We start from the raw sequence: 19,780 nt of genomic DNA, 5'->3' as shown, positions 1-19,780 counted from the left end.
AGTCACGGTAACCTACTATATTCAAAAATTAATGTATTCGGATTGCAAGGAACTTTTCGTCGGAGGAAAAGAATGAGCAGCATTAATACAGAAGGCTCTCGGCGAGCTCCAGGGGAATAAAGTGCAGAAACATCGCCGCTTCTGCTCCAAGACGCAGAGGCAGGGGGTTCGTCTGAGGCAGAGGTGAATCTACGCATTACCGAGTGGAAGTGCCATCAGGTTTCCCAGAATCACCAATTCTGCTGGTCTAATGAACTGAGAGCTCGTACAAGTTGGATTACAGTCTGTAGTGTCTGTAGTAAACGTAAAAATTCCACCTACGCATCGTAGGGAGAGGTTTATGAATATGGTGACGGGAGTAAGAAGAATTACGCCAACTAAAAAGGCTCCCTTTCTTCATCCTGGTGAGTTCAATTTGTTTAAGGGGATTTAGGGCTCCGGACCTGATGAGAAAGAGGAAGGGGGAAGACTTCCGCCAAGAAATGACAGGATGCGCCTCCTCTGTTTTACTTTTTTCCCCTGCTTCTTTTTTCTCCTTTCTTTCATCTTTTACATGCAGTATTTAATCAATCTTCATTGTAATTTACTAGGAAACTCGATTAGAATGTCTCTGAATAACGGCAACTATGTACTGCTGTAATAAACAATAAACATAAGGCAAATACCTATTCTGAAGAGAAAAGACTGTTAGGGTAACATCAATCTGAGAATTACAGATAATTTTCCTTTCTACTAGATGAGACGTTAAAATATAGATGATGTTTATAAAAAGAAATGAAATCCATTTATATATTATAAGAAGACACTTTGAAATATAATCATATATTGCTATTAAATATGAAACGATATAAATCTTTGTACTTGTATATCAAGTTTGACTTGCTATTTCAAATGATTCATCATTTTCATATTCTTGTAAGATCATAAATATTATGTTATACAATAGTTATGATAATAACTAAAAGTTATATAATAGTAATAACTAAATTTAATTTTAGGAATTCAAACAAATAAAGAACTATATTTTCAACTAAATTTTTTTAATGAATCTTTAAACTCACACTTGTGTAATTATGAATCGTATTAATTTTCTCAGGAAAAAGAAGTTATAGTAAAATGTTTGTTTCATTCTATTTTCTCTTTATGAATTAAAGCTAACCTAAATTTAACCACAATAAATTTTGTTTACTCAAACATTTATTTGTTACTGGCATCTTAAATTTATTGCAGCTATTTCTAAAATTATTGTTTAAAGTTTTACATGTTCAAAATTTTTCTTCCTCCTTTTCTTCAGGGTTTTCTTTCTCTTCTTTGTAAAATTTTCTTTCAATAGATTGCAAATAAAAATTAATTAAAAAAAATGAAATTGCCAAATGTACACTACTTAATATTATATTTTTTTCACACAATACACCACCAGTTAAAATCATTTAAATTTGGAACAGAGAGACTTGGTTTAATAGTTACTGTTTATATTCTACAATCATGCTTGGAGATGTAAACAGTATATGTTTTTCTCGTTTCAGAATATTTATTTTCTATTCTTTTGCGCACAGCGCCTTTATAATATCTATTTAAAGAAATCATCGGTTCGTCTAAATTTTTTTTCTGTAGTATAAAACCTTCAGAGCGAAATATTGATAGAGATACAGTATATGTCTATAAATAGTGACTAAAACAATACAGGGAAATAAATAAAAACTATTAATTTAAACAATAAATCTTAAGAAATAAGCATGACTGCGCGAAACTTATTGTAAAAAATCTATGCATTTTAATTTGAATATGTTTAAAAGATAAAGCCTGTAAAGGACAAATAGTGCAATGGACAGAAGGTATTTTTATTCTCCATATGGTAGAAGTTATTCTCAATATGCAAAAGAATGCATAATCATATTTCTGCAACAAAAATCAAATTATATGATCAGATTCAAAAATTATGGAATGTTGGTTAGATAGGGTCCGCCCATTTCTTTTTATTCGTGTATCGCTTGCATTTCTACTATTTAGTACACAAGGCTAATTAAGACACATCTTAAATTTTTTTAGGAATTTCAACTAGTTTTCGTTTCAGCTAAAATATTATCCTCTCGACTTTTAAAATACATTTATTTTAAGTGATATTTCGAAATATAATAATAAAAAAAAATATGATCTGCATATGCGTTATGGGTATGTTCTTCAACGTCAGAATATTAATGATGGGAAGATTATGAAGAGTCACATGACTTAAAATTGCTACTAGCATTGTCCCAGGGAGAGCGTGGCCTTTTAATATTTATCGCATTCATAGAGTTCCTGACATAAATGTGGATAGGAAATAAGGATATTTAATACTTGAGTTGTCAGTTAATTTGTAGCAATTTAAGAGGCCATGGATCATGAGAGTTTTTTCTATAAGGATGTCGCGGCACATTATAATGCATAAGTGTACAATATAAAAACTGATATAAGCTACGATGAATTGCAATGAGAAAATACAAACCTGAGTTGCAATGCTTTCAATATCATCTATTATAATTGATGTTCATTATTACAGATCTTAATAAATAGGGCGGTTATGTAAAAACTTTTCTAATATATGGACTTCTAGCAGCTTGTTTGAACCGAATGAGATAAGATTTCAGTATCAGAGCAATTAGTTTGGGATTCTGTGAATGGCAATATAGTGGCGGTCATAGTTACGGTTATACGTAGAGAAACTCAAAATGTTCAGTATATGCTAAAACCCGAAAGACCATTTGAACAGTACATGCGTCACATAAAACAATCGCGTTATGCATGCGCAAAAAAATAGCTCTGCTAACTACTACAAAAGAAAAGAAATGGGGGGGGGGCACCCCACGATCGGATTTGCACATAGAAAAGTTGCATATGACAAATGCCAGACACCAATCACTTACGACAACAGAAATCGGAGAAAAGAAAACTTTTACCTGGAAAACACATTCTCCTCATGGATTCCATCATCGACAATTAGACATTGCACATCTGAGACTACAGACAATAAAGTAAAGTGTAATATAGCAGGAGAATTATTTACCATCTCACGCTTAATACAGCCTTTCCTTTCAAATCCGACAAAGTTTGTGGATTGATCATGCACATTCTAGATTTCAGATGTCCCCAGAACCAGATCATAGTTTCATTATTTATTTATTTTTTAAAGGAAGAAGGGATTTACAGAGATATTTTTTGTGCGTGCATAAAGCAACTTTTTTTTTTAACTATTCAAACACTCTTAAGGGTCTTAACATGCGCTTTACATTTGCTTTCATATGATCAATAGTTTGATTTTCGTTGCATCTTGTTACACATTAGTACAGAATCTCTAGAGAGCAAGTGTTTGTGAATATAATATGAGTGTCCAATTAAAAAGTGCCGTCAGTTTAACAACAAATTTTCGATTAGGGAGAATGGGCCACAATGCAATAACAGGCTTGCGATGGGAAAAGGTGAGCGCAACCATTCACAAATTTCAAGTGTCTGTATCTGCAATCGTAACCGTGAACGCTACTTTGTTTGAACAGAATCCCGAGTTCCAATATCTAAATAGCTATATCTCAAATCTCATCTCGATCAGTTGGACAAGCCTCTATAGGTCAATATATTGGCATTTATCACCACCCTGTATAAAAGTGACAATAAAATTTGACTTCATATACGTTGCTTCGAGGATGTCAGGACTATAAAAGAAAAGCTGATACTAGAAATGAAAGTTGAGACTCTTAAACCCAAAGGGATCCGGTGAAGACTATAAAGAGAAGTAGATGTACAATTAATACACATTAAAAATCACTTACTAGGCTTCGCAGGCAGAGATTTCGGCATAGCTACTGGAAGGCTTTTATCACTCTGGTCTTCACTCTCCAGCTTGTCATGTGTGGCGGAAGACGATAATTGGCTTTGATTGCACGCTGGTTGAGACAATCTCTCTGGAACGGATATGGACCCGTTAACGGAAGGCCTCAAAATGTTGGACTTGAATTCCCAGGGAGGATCATATTCGTCCGAAGGTCTGTTGTCGCTGTCCGGACTCTGGGGAACATTGTCTAGAGGTCGGACTTCGGACAAGAGACTGGTAGGCCTCATCGGTTTGCGTCGAGCGTCTTCGTTGCTCGGAGGAAGGTTTTGAGAGTTGTTTTCTTTCAGCTCAGGATCCAGAACTTGGTTATGAGGTTGACAGGAGTCGGAAAGTAATGGATTTGCTTTGTTTTTGGATTTACTTAAGCGGGTATTGTCTGTAGGTAGCACCTGAAAGAGAAAAAAAAATCAATTCCAATAATAAAAACAAATGGTAAATTATGAAAATAAGCTTATATATATATATATATATATATATATATATATATATATATATATATATATATATATATATATTATAGAAGATGCACAGCCAATAGAGCATGCATATAAGACAAATTACCAAGAAATTTTGGAATTTATTCAATAGAGTGAACGAACAACTAAAGAATACTATGATAGTGATGGTAATGAAAAAAGCCAATGCGTTTGCTTGTAGTAGCATCGTTATGTTAAATTGAATTTCTTTTGAATCATCAAAAGAAATTCAATTAGAACACTAATGAAATTATAATATTAGTATATTTTGGATGTTGCAGCTGCGCTTGACAGTGTGCCAAGTCTCATGTTTGATGTTACTTGGCATACTGCCTTATCATTGAACTCTAGCATCCATTTGTTGACCTCTAAAGATATAATATATTTATAAATATATCAATGTCCGCCATACACAAGACATATGCACATTATTAAAATTGTTAAATAATGTTAATAATTCAAATAATGGTCTCAAAGACATTAATAGTATATTCTTGAATTCTCACTAAACATTTCAATAAAAAGTTTCTAAAAAGCTACAAAACATTAAAGGTTTTCTTATGAGAACGATATTTTTCGATTTAATGTAAACTGATATAAAATGCAAGCATAACAGTGATTAAAAATTATGTAATAAATAATTTTTAAAACTAAATTACATAGAATGACATTTCAAAACACAATTTTATATCAAAACTTCATCTTTCTTTATTACTTTAGATTTCAAATCTGCATCACTAGATATCAAACACGTATATCAAAATCACCATTTTTATATACAAAGTCACAGGGTTAAATAGTGAAGTCTCAAACAAGATTAGGAAATCACACAATTTCAATATTTTATATATATATATATATATATATATATATATATATATATATATATATATATATATATATATATATATATATATATATATATATATATATATATATATATATATATATATATATATATAAGAAGAAAAATAATCCTTTCTTGTCCATAAAATATGAGGAATGTTTTAATAGCTATTATAAAATTTAAACATATGTAATTTTGTACTAAGCAAAAACGATACGTGTAACTTATCTGAGTCATGCATTTATAATCTAATTTTTTAAAAATAAGTCATGAAAATGCATAACAAAAGACAAAAAATAATATAAAGTAATGAATAATTTAATGCTTGTATTTTATATGAAAACTTATTTAAAAACAAAATAATAATAACAATAACAAAAAAAAATGTTACAATGTTATTTAAATAAAAATGTGTATCAGTCAGTGGAATTCTGATATATATATATATGAGAAACGGACTATCGAGACATATATTATAACTTAATACGAAAGGTGCTAAGACGATACAGTAACAGTAAAAACTAACATTCATATACGAAAATACGAAAAACGATTGATCAGTTATTTCATAAAAGCTATCACTGATGCTATGACTGCAAAAATGACGAAAACGTTTATCAGGTTTCATATTTATCGCTCAAATGTGACAAGAATTTGTATACACAAGAAAGAAACTTCAAAACTTTTAATGCTGTAGTCAATAATAAAAAGCGTAACATTTCTAATGAATTAAAGGAATTTAATTCCTACAAGTTTATCTATAAATGATGAATTATCGATGTTAAAAAGATTTTGCGTAATATTTTAAATAGATTCTAAAGTGATCAGAATGAAAAAGTAATGAGAATTGATTCCGGCAAACTAGTTTCTCAGTTCTGATAGCATCAAAAGATTTTTCCAATATTCATTTTCCGATGATATTTAATTTCTTTGTTTTCTTTACGGATAAAAGCAAAAATGCTGCTTAAAAATGTTTGACCTTTTCATTAAATTTTTATTTGAATATAAATACATATATTTAAATATAATTAATGAATAGAAATATGAAATAATATACATCAATGCATATTTATAAAATAATATTTTAAAATCAATTCATGCTTATGCATATATTTCAGTGACTATAATTTTAAAATGATTTCTTCAAAATTGTTAAAGCAAATACCTATGTATTAAAATAAAAAAAGCGATTTGCTTAACCCTTTAAAGGGCCTTTATTTTCTAGTCATATTATGTTAAAATATTTTTAGGCTTGAAATTAGAATAAGAAAAGGGATTCATTTAGCTTATTAGATAAATTTAATTTGATTAATTAATTCATTTGGTTCATTAATAATTAAGTAACAAATCAAGACAGATTATTTTGTCTGAGATAAAGAACAGAAGTATCTAAGTTTCTGACTTACTAAAACAATTTGTAAGAACTTATGCCAACCTACATAATTTCATACAAAGATTGATAAATTCGGTGGGAAGCATACTTCGCACGATCCTAGAAAGGGTTAATCTGGTGAATTTATGTATACTAAATATTTGTTAGCAAAGATGATACAGATTAAAATTACAAAAAATAATTTCAGAAATACAAATAATTACAATTTGATGAAAATATTTAATTCTATAATTCAATAACAAAGATATATCATGTTCTATGATTTTTAATTATTAGAATTTTCAAGAACGTTATCTTTTTAGAAATTTAAAAATTACTCTGTTTTGATGTTCAGACTATTCTTGTTTAAGACGTCTGTAAGATGTGTTCAAAAATTATTAGCAAACATATATCTTAAAAGTCATCTATGTTCTTACCAAAAAAATACTCTCAAGTAATTAAAAAAAAAGTATTTCTATGATTACTAATGTACAGCTCTCTCAAAATGAGGAATGCTTTTGTTTAAAGCTATATTTGGCACGCGAGTTTCGAATAGTTTTATAATAATTTTATCTAAAGGCAATAACATTTAAAAAATGGATTTATAAAAGCATATATAATAGATAAAGATATAATTCGCATTTCAAACAACCCAAGACTTTATTTTTTGCAATATTTTAATATTCATCAGTAGAAGTTTTTGAAATCATATATTTTATTCCATTTCACTGTTATATGCATTTCAGATTTTAACTTTAAATTATAACAAAATTCATATACAACTTATTTTACATTAAACTAAATGGGTAACGGGAACAAAATCATATCAAACATTTCAAATCGTAATTTATATAAACGAATGAGATGTGTCCTGGTTACTTTAAAAACAGAACTGCGAATTATCAAAATCAGATTTCAATGCTACCGCATCAAGAGGATTTATTGAGAAAATCATAAAGTTGTTGCTTACATGTCTCCCGAAATTTTCAAACAAAAAACGATTTTATTTAACGATTGCAGTCATATATATACAGTTCACATGGTTGTATCAGAGGAGAAAAAAGTTATCATAGAAAATCTAGCCTTCTAGAACAGAGTTTCTCAATTTATACCACACGTGCATTATGAAGATACGCGGAAGCAATGCTGATAAAAGCGGAAAACAGAAAACTTAAGGATTTAAAACGAAAACGGTCGTTTGCAAAACAATTTTTTCTCCAAGTTCGAGTGAAAAATAAAAGTCGTTCAATTGAGCAAATAATAAATAAGAAGTACTCACAAATCGAGGATCATATTCTTTTATCATTTCTTATTCTTTTGCCCAAAATATCTGTTTCTTAAAAACAAAAACTGATTGAACTTTCGAATATCTTTCTTAAAGTTTGGTTTTAAAAAAATGAAATATGATTGACTTTTGGGTGCTAGTGAAAGAAGGGTATCAAGAAAACAGTATTCAAGAGATGAATCATTTAAAATCTCATGAACATGTTACGGAAAAACACGATAGGTGGAAATATGGTTAAAAATTCAAACCAAGTTGCTAACAGATAGCAACGCTTCATTTAAAACGAAAGAAGGGAAATACAGGTAACAGAACAAAAGCGTAGATAAGAACAACACTTGCAGTAAACAACAAAACACAAGGAGAAAATCACTAAAATATCATCACAAAAACCCAGAGGGAACTCCCTGGATATCAACATTCCTAAGAAAGACTTCGCTCAATTAATCTTTTTCTAGATTCACTCTCGCCTGCGCGCCTTTATACCTCTCTATACAAGGAATCGAATGTTCCAGAACAAATGCTAGAACACGAATCCTAATATAGATATCATCAGGATTCTCTAATATTATTTTTGTCACCAAATGATCATCAGAATCGGGCGTCACTGATCCGCATCTATTCAGTAAAACTTTCTCCTTCCTAGGGGACTAGTCGTTTAGAGAAACAATATTAGAGATTCGAAATATAATATCTTTGTCTTATGTGCATATTAAAAGCAAATATCGCAGTGAAATTGTTGAAAAAATGACTGATTATATCTTTATTGTTATCGAATTTTCATGAAATAAGCTCAAAGGTCGGTATGAAATTATCTTCTATTTAAACAATTAATTAAAAAGGTGAGTAATTAACAGCTTTCATTTTAATGCAAAAATGTTCAATACTAATTTCTTTTGTTTTGGCATTGAATTAATAATATGAATAATGGAATCATAAGTACACAAATCAAGACTCAATCCTTAAAATCTCATTAAGTCGAGTTTCTTGATTCAGAAACTGATCGAGCTGACAGATACTAATAAATAAAAATTACTACGCGTTGCGCGAAGCTTCCTCGGTGTGTGTGTGTGGGGTGGGGGACCGAAGAGATACGACAGTAAAAAGCACTCGAAAATAAAAAGACAAACCGGGATTGTGACAGAGAAAAAAAGGGGTGTGGGAATTACGAACCACTGTCCTGGAACATAGCTCACAGATAAATGGCATACGTGCCCCTTTATAGTGCGCGTGCAATGCAATGTCGGAAAAAGCGTTCACAAGAACTCAATATACATATAAAGTTCTAAAAGATTAAGTTTATTTTAAAGCGTTGTGTGCTAAAATCAATTAATATTTTTTTTCATTGCATATTTTGCAATAGAAAGAATATGACACACAGAGTAATGCGATATACTTGTTATTATGTAATGTGCGCATTTGTCATGTGAATTTTGAACGTCATGAGTAAGCTAAAAATAAAAAAAGTCAATAGAATTTCCAGTTTAAAACTTTTAAATATCTTCATAGCGAAATAATATTTAAGAATAAACTTATAAGCATTAATTTTAGACTTATGAATATCAAATGTTGATTGTAAATAGGTTATACTGCGTTTAAGAAATTCACTTTTTAAACAAGATAAATTAAAAGGAAGTGGAAAGGTAACAAAGATCCGATTCACAACAAGTTAAATGTCATACCACCTAGAAAACGAAACTTTTCATACCAAATGCATCAATAAACACTAAAATTAAGAAAAATTCATGAAAATTTTACTCAGAAATGAATAAACAGATGCATCCTCTTTAAATTATATTTACAAACTGGAAAGCCTGATTAGAAAGTTGAGAACATATAGTTTTTAATTGATAATTAATTTCTTTGGGTTTTAAAGAAATATAGAAACTATTCAAAATAAGCATAGTTTTAATATTAAATCATTTAATACGAAATATTATTCGTTTACATAGTTTCACTGTTTTCGAAGAAACAGAAGTCTTTCAGATTGGGCTTCATTTTTAAATATAGATATAGATTACTGTTTAAATATAACAATGTAACCATTCTATATAAAGGTTAAACGTTTCTTTATTTCCCAACTCAATTGCGAAATAAAGGGAATCCAGTATGCAAATTGAAAAGGTACTTCTTCCTGTTGACTAGCTAGATTCAAAATCTGACCTTGTCAGAAAGTAAACAACAAATATTAAAATTTATCTAAGAATATACAATTTAAATTCATCCTTTTTTTTTTTTTTTTTGAGTCACAGTATTTACATACACACGGACAGATATACCGAAATCCATTTAGACGATACATTTGGTTAAATAATTGATACATTCCTAAAATTCTGCGATAGAACTATATGCTAAATTTTATTTATCTAGTTAATGGTATTTTAACATTAATGAATGCCAGGGAGACACATATAATTCCCAAAATGTTTTTTATTTGGGGGGGGGGGATTTTTTTTTTTTTTTTTACTTTACAATATTTTCTCGCACACGAAGTATAAAAGGAGAAAGAGTCTGTGGGTCTTATTAAGTGAACCTAATTTGCAGCAAAATGATAAGCTTTAAATCACTTGGATTTTCACAAAAAAAATCCAAGGCTTTTTAAAGATATTTATCATATTTTTGCTAACTCACAGCAAAAAGAATAAATGAAATTTTTGAAGCATTTTCTAGATTATAAGAGCTGAAAATAATTGAGAATGTAATAGGGTTTTATATTTTAAAGAAGTGTCAAACGTACCCTACTATTGAATCTTTTATAATTTTTAACATAGTCAAAATGCTCTTATCCAAAATCAAAGTAATACAGATCCTATAAAACCAGGAGTAATTATAATGATGATTAAAAGAGTTAAATCATTTAAAAAAAATGGGAGACACACATTTCTTTAGTTAAATAAACAAATTTGATTAAGGCTCTAAACATCAATATAGCTAATGACAATGAAAATACTTCTTTTAAATACATTCTCTTCTTTTTAAATACTTTTTTCTAAAATACTTTTATTACACAGTATTTCAAGAACTTGATACGATATTAACAAATAAGCTAAAAAGTTTTCCAAAATGTTTGATAATAATGTTCATTTACTGTTGATAAAAATAAATTTACAAAATTGATTTTTCGCTTTTCAGAAAAAATTCCCTTATTCATGCGATACTCAAACCGAAATTCAACAAGCAAAATTAAAATGTTACAAGATGTATTTATATATTTTACAATAATTATAATGTTAACTTGATGTGCGATGGTAGAAATGGGTGCCTTGATATTTTTGAAGAACTGGAAATGAAAACTTTCGTTAAGAATAAATAACAGCAGATAACTTTGAAAAAGTGGGTTGGAGCAGTTCGTTATTTTTAACCGGTATTCTAACTAAACAGTTTAAAGGGAGTTAGCAATGATAATTGAAAAGTTTTAAAATCATTTTTCAAATTTATTTAATTTATCTTTAAATATACGTTGCTTCCTTTAGTTTATTTTATATTTAATAAATGAAGATAACTATATTTCGTTGGAATCTTGAGAAAAAGAGTTTTGATTAATAAAAATAATATATAGATCAAATTAAAATACCAAATTACGAATGGCACGGTGTCATTTTTGAATCCCAACTTAAAGAACCTAAAATAATAATAGGAAATATTGAACAGCATTAACAATTCTGCGTTTAAAAATCTATAATTCCTTTTGGCATGGAAAAACAAAAGATGAATTTTTTGAATGGTTTCTAAAACAAGGGGGAAAAGAACGACTCGGTTTTTTTTTTCTCTTTACTTTTACCCAGAAAAATTTATTTTTAAAATCGAGCAATATTTTCTGCACTCTAAATGGTACGTATATTATGGGGAAAATTTATTTTCGGTCATTCATTTTCCAAACACATTTTTCGGAAATATATCAGTGGTATTCCAGGAAAGAAACCTTCGCTTATCTGGATAAGAGAGAATGCTCCGTAGCCTCAAAATATGCAACTGTAAGAGATAATGTCAGAATTCATTTAAAACTCACTGAAAGTTCCATTACAGATAGAGATGAATGTTAACATGTCTAATTATGCAAAAAGAAGACATGTATTTCCTAAAAATCTAAAAGTCAAAACTGAAATTGTAGCTTGAGATTAAAGAAATTTCACCTGAATTATACAAATTGAATGAAACTTTCTGAATTATGACTAACGAATTATTCGACACAACTGTCTACATAAAATGTATATTTGTAGAAAGACAACTCTCACCAACTATCAGAAAATATAATGAACATGTAAATTCCTCCGACTGAAGTATTTTGTAATGATTCTTACTAAATTAATAATTGCATTCAAAACTGCTCTCAATACAGTATCAGTAAAGTATCAAGACTGGCTAACTGCATTGTAAAATGGTACCACAATTTATTTTGATCGAAATTCCCGCAAAATTATCATTGCAGCAAATTTAACACTTATAGACATTTCAATATCGTTTCAGACTAAATTTTTTGTAGGCGTTAATTGTATTGCCTGGAGATAATAGTTAAGTTCAAAACTTGTAACTTTGTCAAAATTAAAAAGAACATTTTTGAGCTTGTCGCTTGTTACAAGAAAAACAGTTTATTCTAGAAGCCCATCATCGCTCATTACCGGAAAAAAAAAAAAAAAAAAAAAAACGAACAATTCTTACTTGGACATATTCGAGCACCAAATATTCTGAAGGGGGGGGGGGAGTAATTAATTAGATACCTAATTATCTTTCATTCTTGACGATAATAATTCATACTTGTAAACAGAAGGCATTTCAAGTGTGTAGACGATATCTTAAAAAGATATGACAGTCTGCATAAATTAAATGAAGAGAAAAGCAAAGTTTGATGAAATAATATAGGGTTTAAAATAACTTCATCTGGAATTTAGAAAATTTGCTTAGAAATGGAGTAAAGAACAGTTTAAGTATATCACAAACAAATTACTTAAAATTAGTAGACGTTTTACATGTATTAATGTGGCAGGCTTCAAATCTTAAATTCTTATCATCTGTGACTCAGCATATCATATTCTCTGTCAGCGACTGCACATGCAATATTTCTTTCAAAACGATTCATTAATTCGTAAACGGTTATTATTTAAAGTTATCTGAAAACTTCCGCTGTCTTTAATATGATTTTACAAACTGAACACCTTCAAAATTATATAGGTATCATGATGCAATGAAACAATTTATTTATTAAAACAAACTGTTATAAATTGTTTAAAGAACCTATTGTAAATATATGTGAAACATACCTTTACACCAGAATGGATGCCCACAGATTTTTTCGAAACAAAGGAATTAGGTTCATCTTGTGCACCATCCTTCTGGAACACATTATCTTGAACATTCTTCTGATTCGAGTTCTCTAACCTCGCATTCGTCAATTCTTTCCAATTACTTGGATAATTAGCCGTTAAGTTCCTTCGATCGTCCCTAAATACTAAGTTATCACGACTAGCACTTTTACCTAAATTAAAGTTTCTTTGTTGTTGCTGTTCATTCTTTGAGTTATTGGACGATAACCTAAATTCGTCCTTTGGATCTACAACGTTCATCGATTCTTGACTGGAGCTTTTGTCGGACGAACACCTGGACACGTTGTCCCATTGGTTGTTAAACGATATCTTGCGATCGTAATTGGTATTCAGCACTTTGGCCCCATTGCGATTGAGTTCTCCTTGCACAAATCCTTTTGATATGGGTTCGCCACCCGAGACCAAATTCAGGATACGGGCCTGCGGGGAGGAAGACCTGGGAAGGTGATCCCGGATGAGAGTCACCTTTCTCCTTTCGGTGGGTGTGAAGTGAAGTGGTTGGTGACGCTGTCGTGGCGAATCACGGGAGATCACCATAGGTTGGTGAGTAGGCGTGCTCGACGCAGAGCTACCACTTGTGGACCCGAAGGATGATCGTGACGCTGCTCGCGTCACAACCTCGTTTGAGGTCCGACTGTTGTGGTAAAGGTCGCCCTGCAGCACGGGGCTCTGCATCAACCTATCAAGGTCATCTGCATCACGCTTGACGCGGCTGTCGAAAGCGGTCTCATAAAGTCTTCTCTGTCTGGCCGTCATTTCGTCTTCGTCACAACAGGACTCAGAATCGGACAGCAAGGATTCGCTAGAAGCTCCAACTGCTGGTTCAGAGAAAGTTCTGTCCTCTGTGGTATCTAGGGATAGAGCTCCAGGCGAGGAGGGAGACACTTGCAAACTGCTTGTGAGCCGGGCTCCCACGCTCCATTCCCAGGGTTCGTCATATTCTTCGCACGGACGGATATCGTCAACAGGTGTTGATCCAACACACTCATCTTCGGCACTGATATCGGGAACTACATCATACGCATCATCTGCAGAAAGAGGATCGTCTTTCAAGTTGCTGGCATCACTAGAACGTCCTACAGAGAAAGAACAACCAAATCACATTTACGAATCGAGTTATTTCAAGTTAAAAGCAAATTTCCCAAATGTTATATTAAAATATAATTTTAGATATAAAAATAAAATTATTTCTTTTTTTATTTCATACGGCAAGAAATTTAAAAAGAAATTAAATTTAAGTGAACAAAAGAATATAAGAATCAAACATTTAAAAAACTATTAACATCTTCAGTGTTCTTACAAAGAACATATGAATCTTTATATTTTCTTACGTAATTCTATTTTTATAACTGATGATTATTTTTTAACCAAACCACCAAACTGTTTAATTTTATAAACTTACCAGATTTAAACCAAACTGTTAAAATTCATTTTTAAATAGGTTTGATTATCATTTTAATTTCGAAATTAAAACGAAAAAATGCTTCGATTTCAATTCTGGATATTTTGAAGATAGCAATTATAAAAAATCTAAAAATAAAAAGAAGTAAATACCTGAAATTTAAAAATTTCCTTCAATTTTAAATAAGAAATTACCTATATTACTAAAACGGAAATAAAATTCCCAATTCATTAAATTAATAACTAATCACTCAAAATTTAATTGTAAATGATTTTTGAAATTTTCATTTAGTTTTATTAATTTTATAAATTCAAGAACTTATTTATTTTCATTCAAGTATATTTTTTAAATGATTTTTTCCCACTAATGTTCAAGACAGGTTATTATTTTATATAATGAAACATCTGTACTTTAAGCACTGAAAATTTATCACATATAAGAACAGTTGAGAAAATGTTATCCGGGTATAAAGAGAGACAGAAAACTACAATATAATAGTCAACAAATTATATTCAGCAAGAGTAACTCTGACTCCTCACAAATTTTTTTTCCCATCCAAGTTGTTCGTATATTACAACGCTAAACAATTTCCAAAGATTAATGCTTCCAAGGGGCGGCGAGGCACAGAGCCAAGGGTTCGCAACGGTACAGCTACTTGAAAATTCTTCTCATCGCCTGCTCATCAAAACGACAACAAACTCGAAAACGCCGCCCCAAGAAGCGCTCCTCCCAACAATAGAACCTTCTTCCCAATCTTGCTCATCCTCTATTGAACGAGATGGATACCAGCAGAATGCGTCTGCCCCAAGTGGGCGCCAGGTTCCTGAAGAGGACGGAAAACCCAGGGCTGGCGTCATTAGTCAAAAGCGCCCCTGAAAGTTTGTCAAGCAAAGAAAAGTCTAACGATGTTCCTTTCTTGTCGAAGTACGGGGACAAGGACGGTTACAACGTGAGCCTTAATGACGGCTCTTTCCAGACACGTGAGGCGTGCTGACTTCTTTTTAGGCTAGGTAAACACACACAAAGTGACGTCTTCGATACGTTTATACAAGGAAAAGAAGATAGGGCCCAAAGAAAGGAATAGGACTACTCAAGATGTGTAAGCTTTGTAAAGATCCTTATTCTTCGGGCCAGGTCCTTAATCTAATAGATCGCTTTCATTCAAAAATAAACGTCAGTGCTAAAATTACCTGATATCATTGCATTGCAAGGTGAATAGAATAAAAACATTATCTTTCCTCATCTTGGTACATTAGTATAAGTTTCTTTTAAATTATTTCACTCTGAGAAAATTAAAAACCAACTAAGTTTTAGATATTTTCAGACTAAAAATACGAAAAATGTTACTTTAATGAAGGAGAAGAAAATCGAAATAACTTGCTTTGCTCTCACCTATGAAGATCAGAACTGGTATAAATAAAAATTTTATACTTAATTTTACAACGCAAAATACCCTTCGATAGAGTTCCTGATAAATTTTCCAAAAAACAAAATATTTTTTGTATTACTGATATAGATTTACTCCCAACTAGAAGAATAAATACAGAAAGTCGAGAAGATTATTCAAGTAATTTTAATTTATAATTAAACATGGTCTATTAAAAATGCCAATATTTTTCAAGTAAAATCACTAAATGATAGAATTAATCAACTAAACAATGGATGAAATAATTTTCAACAGCTTTTTCTAATTATTACGATGAGCTGCATAATAATTAATGTAAAAAGAGAAAAAGTTAATTAATCAAAATCTTTAGATAACTCACTACAACAAATTTGCAAAAAAAGAAAAGAAAAAAATGGAAACAATTTTAAATTTAAAACTGAATGAATAGAGAATATTTTAAACTTTTTCAGCACAATATGTATGTTTGAAAAGCCTTATAACCTACTGTTTACTTATGGCTAAATAAATAAAAATAACCTGTGTATGCTGGATGACGATAAATAAAAGATCACCACATTTAAACAATTGTTAAATAACAATTTAATTATTGCTTCAGTTTCAAAATTTAATATTAAAATATTTTCTTTCGTATTCCAATTCAGAATGCATTGTTTTAGGCTTTTGATTGCTAAGTAAAGAGCTAAATTTAGCTGCTACAAATTTATTCCTTTTTCTTTCTATCAAACTTAAGTAAAAATTATCTTAAATACTTTCTTCACTGCTTCTGTAATTACTTTTTAATATACCAAACAAACTGAATGGTTTAAAACTACATTTACACCGACTTGGAACTTAATAAAACACTTTGAAATGCTTTCTTTTTACCGGTCGTATTATAAAAGTGCCAAAAGGAAAATTATAATTAAATGAAAAAGAAAATTCATAAAAAATGGAAATTAATGAAGAAATCAGACAAATAAGAACAAAAGTTCTTGTTTTAACTTAATTAATAATCAGCTAAAGAAAAAAAAATGGATTTCTAACACAGAGAAAAATGTGCTTATAAGTTTCCAAACGCTAAAGAAAATAATAATAATGTTTGGACTTTAATTATAAGACAAAAGTAGAAAAGGAGTACCGAAGCTATTTATAAAAGCAGCTTTTAATTTATTAAGTTTCAGCTATTTTTTTACTTCATTTTATAATACTTAACACCCTGTTTTAATTAAGAAAGAGAATTTTAATTGACAAAAGTACCCCTCACTCATTGAATTGAAGGAGTTATTTTAAATGACGGCTCTGGGCGCTGGGATCGGGGGACCTTGCAAGAAATTCATTTAGATCGAAAGATAATAAAAAGAAAATTAGAACAAAAGAACTGCCATAAAACAATGAGTAATTCTCTACCAGGTGAATCATCGTGGCAGGGGCTAAAAAGAAGAGACGGTGCAAAGAGGGACATTCATTAAAAAAAAAGCGGCCTCTTCCCTCTTAAAAACTAAAGACTTCACATCCTCACTAATTACTTTATTCTAAAGAAAAGACACGAGGACTGGTGTTAAGTAGAGCACAATATTAATGTATGCGAGTTTTCCATTAAATCAGGTGAAAGGGGTCTTCTTCAAGAAGGGTAAAGGGGAGTTAAAAAAAAAAAGCAATTCCACCAGAAAGCAAAGACGACCTTTAATACCTCCAATCCTCTTCTTAGAGACCATCAACAATTTAGAGTCCTGCTTTAAAAGCTGCCTTTAACGTCTTTTTGTATAATTACAACATAGCGTGTAACGATGAAGGGCAAAGGAGAAAGCAAAAGGATGCGACTAAGGACCTTTAAAAGAGGGGGATGAAAAAAAAATATAAAAGAAATAATAGGAAGAAAGTGAAGCAAAAGGTCGGGAAAGATGAATGAGATTGCAGCAGCAAATGTCTCCAGAAAGTTTCTTCGGCAACTAATGAGAACGTCCAGCTTCCCAGCGCCCATTAAGAAAGGATTCGGCGGGATCTTTAGCGCACAATTAGCGCGACTTTGACTTCGAAACCAAAGAAGTTTGAAAGAAGGTAAGCAAGATTAACGATCCACGACCCTTAGGCGAAAGTCGAGATTTAATTTTATAGGTTAGATGGTAACTGAAGAATTTTCCGTCTAGATCGTCTTTGGCTCTTTTTTATATCGGTGGGTAATTGGATTAAAGCCGACAAATTTTTTTAAATATATTTTTATCGCTAAATGAGTAAAGAATGAATTTCTTTTGCATAGATATTACTCATCGTCTAAGATTCAATAAAAAAAAACCAGTCTCTTAAAAATTAACATTTAAAGAAATCAAAGAAATGAATAATTTCTTAAATGATTTAGCTTAATTCACAATCATAATGTTACAGAAATAAAAAAAAAAATTCTTTAAATCTAAAAAATGCATTTAGAAAATTAATTACTTTTTTGGATTAAATAGTTGTTTTAAAGATGAAATAGAATTAACTGAATGATTATTAAATTTTTTTTTCATCTTAATTACAGTTCTTTTTTGTATATACATAAAAGAGGCTGTGCTGTATAACTATATATAACACACCTTATTTTTAATACAGATACATAAACAAGAATAAAGGAATTTATTACTGGATTTTAAAGAAGAATTAGTCTGTTCTTTTAGTGAAATTAATCTTATACAATTTAAAAAAGTATAATGAAAAAGAAATGTGGAAATGATAGTGAGGAAAACTTGTTGTATGTAGATACAACTTGAATAAAAAACGTATACAATATTCATAAATATCAACAAGGACGCATTGCCTATAATTATGCTATGGATTAAAATTATATTTCCATGTATAAGTTTCCATTAATAATTAAACTCTTTCTACCATATCTGTTATTAGTGAGAAATATATAAATATATATATATTAAATTACAAAAAAAAAGAATTATAAACAACATAAACTTTAAAAAAAAAGTATAAATTTCATTGCTGAATATGATTCTATGAATTATAACTACAATTTTTTTCGAAGTGTTTTTAATTCTGAAAATGGTCAAAATAAAGGTTATAGTACTATATTTTAATAAAAATAGCTCATACATGAAAATATTTATGAAATGAATTCACATATAATTGCAATAAAAACGTGGAAAAAAATACATTACTTTATGAATTAAAGTATATATCTAGTTTGAATTAATAAATAAATAAAAGATTTTAAAAAGAATTTGAGCTAAAGTTACAGGTTTTCCAGAAGGCAAGTTATGATATTTGTGATAGAGGATAAAGAAAAAATATTTTTGTTGAGAAGTTGAGGATAAAGAAAAATAGTTTTGTTGAGAAGTTAAAAAAAATCTCATTTTTTTTTTTATTCAAAATTTTATAGTCTATGAAAATAACTTAGTTCGACAATTCACAACTCTTCAGAAATGCACTTATATTTCCATAGTAAACCAGTTTTTAAAATAATATTTAAATCGAAACGAAATCAAACATTGATAAATACTCATATTTATTTCATAACAAAAAAGAAAAATACATTTAAAATTTCATTTTACTAAAGCTATAGTCAAGAGAATTATTAGAAACACATAAATAATCATTACGTAATTAAAAAGATGATTATCCTAAATATTGCACCTACATGTAATAATAATAAAGTAACAAGAAAAACATGTTTACAGTTCAATTAATGAGCAAATTCATATTTTTTGCCACATTTCCGTTCCTTATATATTTTATATTTTATTTATTTATTTATTTTTGTTCGTTACAAAATGTTAACAAAACGAATAGTCTACAATTATTTTTCAGACACATTTTCGATGACAACGAAGTGACTCTGTT

General features: G+C 29.9%; 1 protein-coding gene across 3 annotated transcripts in view; it reads right to left on the bottom strand.

Moving 5' to 3' along the window:
• The window catches only part of LOC129989279 (uncharacterized), a 354,012-nt gene that overhangs the window by 49,409 nt on the left and 284,823 nt on the right, over nucleotides 1–19,780 (bottom strand). For 2 of the 3 annotated variants that reach the window (XM_056097704.1, XM_056097715.1), the window contains 2 exons: nucleotides 13,101–14,239; nucleotides 3,804–4,254 (listed from right to left, as the gene is read on the bottom strand). In XM_056097704.1, the coding sequence (XP_055953679.1) occupies nucleotides 3,804–4,254; nucleotides 13,101–14,239 (1,590 nt within the window). Of the gene's footprint in view, nucleotides 1–523; nucleotides 635–3,803; nucleotides 4,255–13,100; nucleotides 14,240–19,780 lie in introns of those variants that run through there. The other variant, XM_056097723.1, reaches the window with a different exon arrangement.

This window comes from Argiope bruennichi, chromosome 2 (genome assembly GCF_947563725.1).
Source record: "Argiope bruennichi chromosome 2, qqArgBrue1.1, whole genome shotgun sequence".
In the NCBI taxonomy this organism is placed as follows: domain Eukaryota; kingdom Metazoa; phylum Arthropoda; class Arachnida; order Araneae; family Araneidae; genus Argiope; species Argiope bruennichi.
Note: the sequence above shows the minus strand (reverse complement) of the source record. Positions and strands in the feature narration are given on the sequence as shown.